The sequence below is a fragment of the Sphaeramia orbicularis genome, chromosome 20, assembly GCF_902148855.1.
Source record: "Sphaeramia orbicularis chromosome 20, fSphaOr1.1, whole genome shotgun sequence".
In the NCBI taxonomy this organism is placed as follows: Eukaryota; Metazoa; Chordata; class Actinopteri; order Kurtiformes; family Apogonidae; genus Sphaeramia; species Sphaeramia orbicularis.
In genome coordinates, this window is record NC_043976.1 from 36,541,147 (window position 1) to 36,553,873 (window position 12,727).

The window sequence follows — 12,727 nt, forward strand, 5'->3', positions numbered from 1 at the left end:
TGAACAGTTTCCTGTTTTTACACATGAAAATGTTATGTAATTTTTAAAAATAAGATGTATCTTTTTTTTTTTAAATTGATTTTAACTGATTATTACTTTTTTTTAATCTGAATGTTCAGTGAATAATTTTGAAAACACCAAACCATATACTTGGGCAGCAGTATCAAAGACCGTTAGGCTCAAATTCCCTATTGATAGCCAAATGAACACCATACCTGCAATATTTTACATAACTGACACCTTTTATTACATGAAAAGTAACTGATAGCTTTTACACAGCTGCACTGAGGTGTAGTCTAGGCTTTGAAACAATAGTATCAGGGCTCGGTTGTATAAAAATACTGCCGATATGGTGTTAATTTGACCGTAAATGTACATATCTAATGCACCTGGTGTGGTCATTCAGTGTACAGTCTGTTAACATGGAACCTGACATGAAAATTGAGAGGGAGCCCCAGGTTTTGCATATGCATTGATCCAAATTATTGCCAAACCTGCTTCTGGTTGTTATAAAAAGCACGAGTACAGAACCTACAGATCAGACACTTCCTCCAGGACTTCATTCATCTTCTGATTGACAGATTCAGACTCCACCACAGGCTGAACGCTGCACCAAACGGCCTCCTGACCGGTGATTCCACGGGCTGAACGTTTGTCCAAACATCCTCCAGGTCTGTTATGTCCACACATCTTTATTTACAACGTTTGTTTCACCTATAAATATGTCTTCATTGTTCTTTTTTGGGGCTAAAAATGCACTGTATGCCTGTTAATATAAATGTAGGAGTAGGGAGCCTATTAAACACCTGTTCCAATAATTAATATCATTGTATTAAAGCCTCTTGATAATAAAACACTCAATATGATGATATATTGTATATTGCAATATGTCTCACTATCATTACATACAGTCGAAAAAAAAATTATTAGACCATCAAAAGTCATCAAAAACAATGGTTATGCAATCAAGTACTAACTCCTGTGTGTATCATGTGACTAAAACAGACAGAAAAGAAAACATGGAATGCCTAAAAGCACTGTTTTTGTCAGTACAATGCCATAGATATTGATGTAAGAACTGAAGTGATTTTGGTTATTATCAAGAAAATCATGGAAAATGGATAGATATCAGCTCTGAAATTAACCTCTTATGAGTTGTTTTTTGTTATTGTTATATTTGTCCAAATAAATGTACCTTTAGTTGTACCAAACATTAAAATGAATCAGAAATTGAAGAAAACAAGGGTGGTCTAATAATTTTTTCCACGTCTGTACATTTTTCTTTTGTCTTAAGCATTTTTTTTTTCATATTCTCAGGTCAAATTCAGTCAAGTGTTTTGTTGTTTTATTTGATATTACTCCTGTAAGTCTTAATATTTTATCTCTATAATTGTTTAGAACGATCTGACCGTAAATTACAAATATAACCGTGTTTTATTTAATTTTTGTCATTGAATAACAAAGATTATTTTGATTTCTCTTTTTTTTTTTGTCTCATTTGGACATTAAGGGGCTTTGTCTGACTGTTTGCTTTAGTTTAGCCATTAATATAATTTTTTCTGACTCATATACATGGTCAATTAATCATATATCAATGAATATACTGAAAAACACCAACAACAATATTGAAGTGAAGATTAAGTGTAAAGAAAAAATCAACTTGAAGCTGACAACAGTGACTTGCTTTTGTTTTTACAGTAAAAAAAATATAATTTTTAATTTTTCATTTCAGTAAAATCATCCATTCTCAGATGAAGAAAATGTAAAATCATTTAAGCCTTTTACTTAAACCAACACAGTATTGTAGATTAAATGTCTGTTCATTGTGTTGATCATTTTTGGTTGAGTATGAATACGTATATTTTTTTTTTTTTCATTTTCAGCTTTAGGACATGAAAATTACATATGAATGAATATAAAAATGATAAATGAATTTAGAATTAATATAAAAATGCTGGCAGTGATAAATGTATTGTGTATTTATTGTATTTTTGGTCTGTTTTGTAAGTCATGACGTCTCCAGGCCTGTTGCTGCTTCTCTTGGCGTTGTCCTCCCTCCCCGCACCTGCTGTAAACCAAGGAGGCTCTTCTGGAGGACAACAAGCAACGAATCAACCACCAAAAACCAATGCGGTGAAAAAATGGTTCGAGGAAAACTTCAGTAAAGTCACAGAAATATTAGCCGAGTTTTTTCAAGTGGGTCCATTTGCAAAAGCTGCATTGTTGTTCTTCCCAGAAGCAGACAAACTGGAAGGTATCTACAGTGAAGTGAAAGCTTCGTATTCTAAACTTGGCGCTGTTAACGCAGAAGTGAAATGGGCAGACTACCAAAAGGCAATAAACAATGTAGAACATGCCTGGATTAAATACACTCATATGGTACGTAATCAACAAATAACTACAGGTGACAAGCTCAAAGAGTTTTTCTTAACATTTTACAGCCAGTATGCAGATAGCTCTCTGGTTCTGTACCAGTACCTGACAGCTGAACCAGTATCTATCACTCAAACCCTTGGAGACCTACTGGCTGAAAGGTTAAGATGTCACGAAGCTAATGTAAACCAACAATTTGATAATTTAAATGAACTTATGTGCAAAGCCAATGAGCTCGATCGACGGTTCTATGAATTTAAGGCATTGAATCCTAATGTTAGGATTGAAACAGGGAAAGAGATTGCAAAAAAATCTGCTGAAGCTTTGTTCAGGTCACAAAAACAGTGCGTATCCAACATCGATCACTACATTGCGATGGATGTTTTTGAACGTATTGATGACACTAAAAAGCATCAAGCGCTAGCAGATGAAATCATGCAATTCTTAAAAAGTACGTACACCAGGTATGACTGGATGGTTGTGGCATTTTCAACCCACAACACCAAGGGTCTTCCAATATTTAGAAAATATCATATTTTGACAGGTTTTGTTGAAGTAGAGAGAGGAACTGTTACTGTTGCGGTAGCCAAGCAAGTGAAAGGGAGCAGTACCAAGCTGACAGAGATGAAAAACGCGATTAAGACGTGCTTTCCTGCATCCTTAAAAACCTGTAATGCTATTGAAGAGCATCTACAGAAATGTAAGACGAAATTTCTGGAAAAAGAGGTGTCTCAGATATACACAGCCGTGCATACCTATAGGCATAGCAGTCAAACTTCCACTAATGCGGTACCATTACCAGAGGATGAAAATGATGATGAGAATTTGCCAAACAGCAGTGTAAGCCTCTCAAATGCACAACCTTATCTGTATAAAGGAGAATGTGGAAAACATTTGAAGAAATTGGGTCAGGGAACTTTCCTGATCCTTATTAAAAGCGAAGAAGAGATAAGTGGCAAAGAGCCCAAAATATCATGCAAGAACGGGGGCAAAAGTGTCACGCCAGACAAAAAGATAGCAATGTGTGAATGCCCGTTCCCATTCTATGGTGCAGAATGTGAGAAAAGCTTGGAGGAGTACAAGAAAAACCTGAAAGTTTAGTAGCAGGGCACTGAAAGGCGGCATTAGGCCGCAGCCACGCTTTGAGCTTTGTGCTAATACACTACTGGTTGTTTTGGTTGTTCAAGTCATTTAAATGTAACTAGAGTTTAACATGATGTCAAAATGAGCTCAGTGTAATGAAATATATCTGAAACTCAACACCAAAATTCTAGCAAAAAGTAAACTGAACTTTATATAAAGTATGACAAATTAAAAACAAGGACATTGAAATTTTGTAACTGCAGCAGCAATCAGAATCACTGTCTATTTTTTCTGTCTGTATTTTTCTCTATAAATACGACTGACCAAGCACCTAAGCGGCAAAGAGTCAGGACTAGAGCTGCAAATATATAAATCAATTCATTGTTTGACCTGAAAATGTCACAAAATATATTGAAATGTCTGTATGTTTTACGTGTACTTGAGTTTTACATCACCAGTTGTTTAATCCTAAAATGTAACAACTACATGGGCCGAACCTCATTAATGCAATAATGTTTTGAATTTTGTGTGATCTTGTTTGTTAAAGTCACGTTGCTGATTTGTCCAGACTCATTCTGTTCAATTCATTCAGCTTTTGATGCTTGAGTTGCAGCTAATAAAGCTTGATTTCATGGCAGTTGTTGTCTATTTGTTGCTTTGTAGTGGTTTGTTTACAACAGCGTTAAAACTTTATACAAAGTGCTCACACATTTGACTTTTCAAGGGTTAATTATATGATTTCTGTGACTGTTCATCTTATCTGACATCCACAATCTTTTATGTGATCTAAATGTTGATTTTTCAAGAGAACACAGGGTTTTTATGGTCTTTGTGTTACAATTAACCTAAATCATATTTTATTATTTGTCAGTTTATATTCTCAACATCAGTTATTTATGGTACTCACACTTTTATTTCTTAAGCCTTAGAATTGGTTCTATATTAGTCACACCCATACCGCTAATTACAAAAATGCGCTTTTCATAAAGTACCTATAAAAAATATTAAAACTGAAAAGAAAAAAAAAAAAATCATTTTTTTCTAGTTTTTAATGTAAAAGATGGGGCAGCATGACAAAAAACCCCGGAAAAACAAGGTGAACAACAACAACAAAAAAACAAATGAAAAACTTCAGCTCAATGAAAATAGAATATTATGTTAATGTGTAATATTTTTTGCTCTTAGTGATACGTGTGTGACTAATATGAAGCACAGTTTAATTAGCGTTGATAGTTTCCACAATGTGATCAAATTTGAATAATTCTCCCCGAAAATATCGAAAAAAATGACGTTAACCGGAAGTAGTAGAACTCAACGGCTTCGACACAGAGGCTTTTATTTTGAGATTCAGACAATGTACATCCGGTTCTTCTTCCGGGTTTGAGATTGAATGACTGCGCAACTTGACAGCGCATTGTTTAGCTGTACACACCACGCATACTTTTATCCAGTACTTTCTGCAGATGCTAACATGCTCCTTGTGATGCTAATATTATCTTAGACAAGTTGTGTAGACATGTCTTCTTCTCAGGGTTCCGCTGCTGGGGGGATTCAGGGTCTTCTCCTAAAACTTCACGAATCACTTTCAGACGAAGACACTCGAGCTGCAGCCTTGAAATGTCACGATATTGTCGGCGACTTGGGACAAGAGTGCATGCTAACACCAACCGAGAATGAACTTGGTAAGATTTATTTTACCATTATGATCTATTAAATGCCCCTTAGAGCCTTCAAAGTCCACTAACAATCTGGTCATTTGTTTTTAGTAACACTTACCTTCTTCTTTTTTGGTAAAACAGCCTTGTAGATCAATAAATACAGAACTTTTGGGTGGTATTTATTAGTTTGTTTTATATGAATAACTTCAGGGACGTTTGATTATAGTCAAAAGAGTTTTATGAAAGAGCCTCGTGCGCCAAAACGCACCGGGGTGGGCGGTCACGCACGCACAAAAACACTGGGTGCACGTGAAGAAGTATATGGTGCAGAACATCTGTTGGATGTCTGTAGTGGGAAAGGAAAGAGAATAGATATATTGGTTAAAAATAGAAATATGCAGTATCCACAACAACAGGTGAAATCAGTGGATTGAAACCTAGTGTTAATGATAAACATCCAGAGTTTGACTCAACTATAACACCTAACAGTTCAGCAATCCAATCCAACTTTATTTGTAAAAAAAAAACTTTAAAACAACTGCAGTGGACCAAAGTGCTGTACAGAAGAATAATTAACCCTTTCATGCATAGTGGTCACTCCAGTGGACAGTTATTCTACGGCTGTTCTATTGTTTATTCATGGGTTTTGTTGTTTTAGTTCCATATCAGGACTCTTATGCATCATCCAAAACACTGCAATTCATACGATTACTGTAACTTTGCTGCTCTTGATAAACCTGATCTGCAGTAACATGCTTTAGTGTAAATTAATTGCTAATTGGTATTAGACTGTAATTAAGAAACTTTTTTTTTTTTTTTTTTTTTTTTTTTTTTTTTTGCATATTCTCCTGAGACCCAGCAATGCATTTTGTCCTCTGTCGGGGAAAAAAGTTTGACAGTTTTACTTTAAAAATGCTGTCCATTACAGAGGACATTCCATTAAAAAAACAATCACTAAAGAAGAATAGTTTTAAAAAATGTATCTGAAAAAACTGTTGCATTATGCAGTTTCCAATCAAGACAATTTTTTAATGTAAAAAGCTAAAACTGTCCATTTCCTGGGTCTCAGGAGGATTTTATCTCTATGAAATGAGTAATAATTAATATTAGAGTGTGATAAAATGTGAGAAAACAGTAGCAATTTAGCAATTAGTGGCATTAAAAATGCTTTTATTTCATAGTTTTCACACATTATATCACTTTCTGATGATGATTTTTATATAAATGTTTCTTTGCTTCAAAACTTAAATGCATGGTGTCCAGCTGAGTGGACATTTTTGTAACTCCATGAAAAATACGTTCATTAAAAAAAAAAAAAAATCAATTGCATTGTTTTTTCATGCCTAAAGAAGAACAAAAACACTCAAGAAAAAAATATTGACTAAGGTTTTCATAATTTGTGCATGAAAGGGTTAAAACCAAAATAGAAGAATAAAATACAGACTAGAGTTAAAGACACAGAAACTGTACAAAAGAAAAAAGTGCTATACAGAAGAATAAATAAAACCCAAATTAAAGAATAAAATACAAGATAGATTAAAAAGCCATACAATTAAAAAAAACAACTAACTAAATAAATAAATTAAATAGATAAATAAGAACAATAAACCACTACCAAATAAAAACAATAGAATAAAGATAGTACCTTCAAACATCTCACATGGTTTCAAACACCAAGTTAGCCATAGTTTAGGAGCTGCTGCAATCAGAAGAATAAGAATCTTTATTTATCATTATATATTTACATGTGGACATGCAACACATGCTGAAACACACATTATCCCTATGTGTTTAACCCGTCACTGGCTGAACTTGCAGGAACACACCACACACTGCAAACAAGGGGGAGTGGGTTGCCATGTCAGGGGCCCAGGAAGCAAAACTGGGGTGGGGTGGCTTATGTGCCTTGCTTAAGGGCAGGTCGGCCAACAATAAAAAAAAAAAGATTAAAATGCAAATGCAGAACTTGCCATGCTTTCTCTCCAAATCACATGGAATGCTCTGCCTGTGTATGGTTCAAAAGCCTTTAACCCTGGAAAGCCTAAACCATAACATCACTGACAGAAAATTCCAGTTTTTTGAAACTGGAGCCTTTATTGGTCTTTTTGAACTTTTTTTTTTTTTTTTCAAATATAAATTTCCATTTATGTGTTTCAATTTTGTATCATATTTGATACAACGGGTCTCAATGCTCAAATATTATTTTTGAACAAACAAAAACATAATATAACACAAACATGTCTTACAAATTGGTAATTCCTTTTCAAAATTGTCAGAGTTCTCCCTCCTTCCTCATTAATGACAGTCTTGTAGTGTCACTGGAAAGGCCTCTGGTGAACAAATTCCTCCCCCCTGCTGGATTATCTGTGTATTGCATGTATCTATTTGTATACATTAGGCTTGTCAAGAAAAAAATAATCACACTGATCATGTAGAGGGTTTCAAAACTCATGTATCAAATATGATATGTTTGGCGTTATAGGGTTAAATCACTTTACTTCTTAACAAACCATTTCTTGCCATATGGTCATATAAGCAGGATGCAATCAACATTTTCCCTCATCACCTTCTCATTCAGATCCAAATCTTTTAGATCCACAGTCTTATAACATGCAAGTGCTTGTCCTTGTGCATGAATTTGTTGAAAAATATGTTAATGATGACTCAAAGCAGGTCAAAAATTCTAGCAATGTGTAACTATTTCATGAATTACTGGTAGATTTATTTCAAGAAGCAACTTACTCTGGATAGAATTGTGTGTACTTCTTAGTTTTATTGTGAACACAACAAAATTATAACAAAAGGAGCAGGGCCGAGAAACAAAATTCATGTCCAAAACCTTTATCTTTTTTTAATCTTTCTCACAAACTCTCTCCTGTAGGTGTTCATGTCTGAGATTCTGTTTTCAGGACTTTACCTGATCTGTGGTTTCAACTCAAAACATCTGTTACATAAAAATAGGCTTTATAAAGCTTCATTACACATGATTAATATCTTTGTTCTTCATGTCCTTTTTTCCACCTAGAGCCGATTAATCAGAACCAATAATTTTACAATTTGTCTCTAAAATGGCTTCAGTAATGGGTGATGTTTAATATAGGATTCCCAAGTGGAATTACTGAGTTTGTGGGAAAATGAGAGTTAGAAAATGTAAAAGCTCCATCTAAAATTAGTTGTTTTTGTGATTAGTTTGATGATTTTTGTTTCATTATATTGAGTTTTTTTTTTCCCAGTTTTTTTATTTCCCAAAAATCATCAAACTAAAGCAGTTTGATGATTTTTATTTCATTATATTGAGTTTTTTTTTCTCCAGTTTTTAGTATAGTTGGGCACAATAAGGCATTTAAAACTATTTTTCTTTGTGATTTACTGCATGAAACCACAGAAAATGAATGAAAAATGTTGACCAGTGTTTAACGGAGCCCAGGCTAATAGTGTCCTATAAGTATTTTGTTTGATAATTTTCTTTATTTGTTGACTTTTCCATTTGACTGTGTGTTTGCGTCTTCATCCCAAAGCTTTACAGACCTCCTTACTGTTCTCCAAGGACTTCGGGCTGCTCAGCTTCCTTCGGAAATCTCTGGGTTCAGATGAGGTAAATATCAAGTAGCTTTCACTAAACAACTGTTTATAAAATGCTCTCATATTTACAGATGTGAACGTCTTTTCCAGCTCCGGGACACCCGAGTGGAAATTCTGGGTTTTTTGGAGAAGTTCTTGGACAAAGTTTCACCAAAAATTAAAGGCTGGGAGAAGACTTATGCAGTTGACATAAGAGTAAGTTCTCTGGAATAAAAACAGGCCTTCGGACGTGTCATTATTAAAGTATTTTTCATTTTTTTGCTTAATCTTTCATTTTTTTGTTCAGGACACATGTATGGCGGTGTATACAAAAGATAAAGTTGCAAAATGCAGAACTCCAGCACTAGAACTCCTCATTAAGGTAGGTTTATAATGAATTCCATTTTTGTGTGGTTTTTTTTTTTTACTTGACTGTCTTTATATTATATATTTTGAAATATTTTTTTATTCATGACTGTTTTTATAATTGGTGTGTGTATCTTACTTGAACACCTTGAACATAAAACCTAATTTCATTGCACTGTACAATGGTATTCTGCAACAAAGCCTATTCTATTCTATTCTATTCTATTCTATTCTATTGGAATGGTTCTTCAACACTAGTTATTATGATATAAACAGACTACAGACTGTTGAGTTTTACTTGTACTGTGTTTTTTAAGTGGATCTCTTGTGTGGGTTTTTTTTTAAACACACTTACAGGTTCTCCAAACTACCAAGGCTTCCAGTGTTGCTGCAGAATTCAGAATCCCTGAAATATTCAACAGATATTACAGTGAGCTTTGTCAGAAAAGCAGACTACCAGATTCAGGTGAGTGTGTTCCGTTAATGACTGAAATAACAAAGCAAGAATGGACGTTAAAATGACAATTACTGTTATTGCAATATATAAAAAGTCCATGTCTAAATGCCTGCTATAACTACTATAGTTCATAATCGGTCATATAAATTATAATGCATATAATAATTGCTTTATAGATTTTTCTTTTGTCGTAAGGGTTTATTATGTTTGCAGTATCAGCTAAAACACAAATGATAGTATGTTTAATTTTACATATTTTAATATTAGTTAACCATTTTATCACTGTAATTGTTTTGAATTTTCCTCTAAATCTGAAATGTTCTGACCATAATGCAGATAGTAAAACTACAAATAATTGCGTTTTAGATTATTTTGATTTGATGTCATAATTAACAAAAACATAAAATTAAGTGCAAAATCATGAAATCAGTGAAACAGGAGTGTTTTCTTCTTGTTGTGTCATTTATATCTCGTCATATGTCATTATTATCTTGTTTCTCTTTTTATGTCTTTTTCAACTTGTTGCGTCTTTTATATTACAGGCTGTTGAAAGAACAATTGCCAGAACTGTGTGATTTAGGCGTTTTTCCCCCATGTTGGTGGCGTTTCCTTGATCCTCAGTGCCATGCCATGTCTCCCTGTTGTGTGCGTGTGCATGTGTGTGCGTGTGTAAGTGTGTGGGCGTGTGTATGTGTGTGTGTGTGTGCGTGTCTAGTATGGAGGGTGGGAGGGAGGGGTTTTCTTTGTAATTTTAATTCTGTTTTTATTGTGTAATTGTTTTTAATTCTGTAAAGCACTTTGTGTTGCATCTGTGCATGAAAAGCGCTTTATAAATAAAGGTTAAAGGTTGATTGATGTTCAGAAAGCAAAAATGTGATTACTGGAGTGAATTCGGTGAAGGAGAGGTCAGCACACTTCATTTACCTAATAAAAACGCCTTTTTCTCAGTTCTGGGTAAAATCTACGAGTTGCTCGGCATTCTGGCGGAGGTTCACCCCAGTGAGATGGTCAACAACTCTGACAAACTGTACAAAGCGTACCTCGGAGAGCTGAAAGAGCAGGTATGTTTAACAGATAAGACACAGGCAGAATCACTCTGTTTTGTTGGATAATGCTCAGGTGTTTTTTTTTTTTTTTTCAGATTTGTCATTGAGCTTTCATGCATTCTCTCCTGAATTCAGCACAACAAATACACCTCTGATAATCCATGTGGGTGTTTTTAATGTGTTTGTCTTAGATGACCTCTTCAACGAAAGAACCTAAACTGTTTGTCGTCGCTGGATGTTTGAGAGGAATCACGGCTTTGATGGTCAACTTCACTAAAACCATGGAGGAAGGTGGGACATCTGTGTGTTTTTAATGACCGACCTTTTCATGATCAAGGCAAAAGTGCTATGTTTTTACATGGTATAACTACTGTTTCTCTGTGGTTTGCAGATCCAGCAACATCTACAGAAATTTTTCAGTACGCCCTGAAAGCGATCAGCCCTCAGGTAAAGACAGATAGAGGCTTTAAGTAGAAACCCAACAGTTACATCATTGATCGAACCTCTACTATGTTTATGTACACTTCATGGATTTTAATAACATAATATTCCAAGTCTGAAAAGTCAAATTTTGGGAAAGTCAGACCTTTTGTTAGAATTCACCGGGTCACTTATGAGATTCATGCAGTTTCAAGGAGAATCTGTGTCAATTAGTGAAACATAATTTTAGTATAAGAACACTAGAGAAACAAGAAACTGTCTGCAAATGTTAAAACTAATACTAATGCTTAAAATAAATGATGTACAGCCAGAATAACTCAGAATATCTCAAATAAAAACACTGTGACAAATTGATAAATTCATGAATATAGGTCACACATTAAATTGCTATACAGTAAAATTACTTTATTTCTTGGGTGGTTTTTACTTATCGTGATGAAAAAAATTAACTGTAAATTAATATTTAAAGCTATTATTTTTTATTTTTGTCTTTACAGGGGAGTCCTTTAGTGGGTTTTCATCTTGTTCACCTTTTGCACTTCCAATGACATAGTAATTTCCATAATAAAATCCATAATTTTCCATCTGTATTATTATTAATCGCTGGAAAACTCTTATTAACTTGATAGTTTTTGTGAATATTAGAAGTAAATACGGAACTCTTTTATTCATATGCTTATTTTTATTTTATTTTATTGGTTTATTTAATAGGGACCATGCATATTTATGAACATTGATGTATAAAAAATACACCCATGTAAATATGCCAGAATTAGTAAAAATAACTACTTTTTATCTTCAGTCTGAAGGTAGGTAACAGAAACAAGACATAAAACAGCCAACATGTATACATTACCATTTCGCTATAAATTAAAAAATGCATAAATACACATAACGATGAACTAGGCATCATCAAAACAAACAAACAAATAAACAAAAAACAAACTGAGTGTAACCGTGATAACAAAAGGTTTATATTATTACGTAGCCCATTATACTTTGTGAACACACTGCTTTGTGACTTCACTTTTGACACTAAATGTAATCCTGTACAATATCATTAAGTAATTGTCTGTTTGTATGATTGTAGATGGAGATGACTCGCTACGCTGTCACTTTTGGTAAGCCTCTCCATTTGAACAATGGTTGAAAATGCGAATCGATTAAAAGATTAAATTCTTCGGTACCTCATATTTGACTGTGTGTGTTGAACAGCCGGTCTGAGGTTACTTGCCAGGCATGCATCCCAGTTCAGCAGCTGCCTCATGGACCATTACAGAGCTCTGTTTGAGGTCATGTCCAAGCTCTGCGGACACATCAACGGCGAGATGAAGAAGACGAGTTATTACGCGCTTGAAGCCTTCCTCAAACAGGTAGAGACTTTCAGAAACCATAAAGAAGACCTTAATGAAGGGTAATAAACCTGAACTACTGCGTAATATTTTTCTGAATGCTTTTGCCTTCATGTTTTTATACAGGTTGCCATGTTGGTGGCTGAGAACATTGAAGAGCACAAAGGCAAACTCAAGTTCTTCATGCAGAAGTTCTGTGGCATCATTAAGACCATGGACTCCACCCACAAGGAGCTATCCATCGCCATACGAGGATATGGATTATTTGCAGCTGTATGTTTTTGGTTTTATTCAACTTTATCATTTTACCCCATAGCAGCAGCATTTTTAGGTCACCATCAGATAGGCCATGAACTATTGTGAAGGTGCTGTGTCAGTCTTCGTTGTTGT

The 12,727-nt window shown here is 34.4% G+C and overlaps 1 protein-coding gene across 1 annotated transcript in view; it reads left to right on the plus strand.

Annotated features, from left to right (window-relative positions):
* Positions 1-4,850: 4,850 nt before the first annotated feature.
* Positions 4,851-12,727, plus strand: part of prkdc (protein kinase, DNA-activated, catalytic subunit) — a 68,227-nt gene continuing 60,350 nt past the window's right edge. Inside the window, exons 1-11 of the mRNA XM_030123562.1 lie at positions 4,851-5,138; positions 8,633-8,709; positions 8,787-8,891; positions 8,983-9,057; positions 9,399-9,507; positions 10,447-10,559; positions 10,736-10,835; positions 10,936-10,991; positions 12,076-12,106; positions 12,201-12,358; positions 12,464-12,610. Of these exons, the coding sequence (XP_029979422.1) occupies positions 4,973-5,138; positions 8,633-8,709; positions 8,787-8,891; positions 8,983-9,057; positions 9,399-9,507; positions 10,447-10,559; positions 10,736-10,835; positions 10,936-10,991; positions 12,076-12,106; positions 12,201-12,358; positions 12,464-12,610 (1,137 nt within the window). The 5' untranslated portion in view covers positions 4,851-4,972. The remainder of the gene's footprint in view (positions 5,139-8,632; positions 8,710-8,786; positions 8,892-8,982; positions 9,058-9,398; positions 9,508-10,446; positions 10,560-10,735; positions 10,836-10,935; positions 10,992-12,075; positions 12,107-12,200; positions 12,359-12,463; positions 12,611-12,727) is intronic.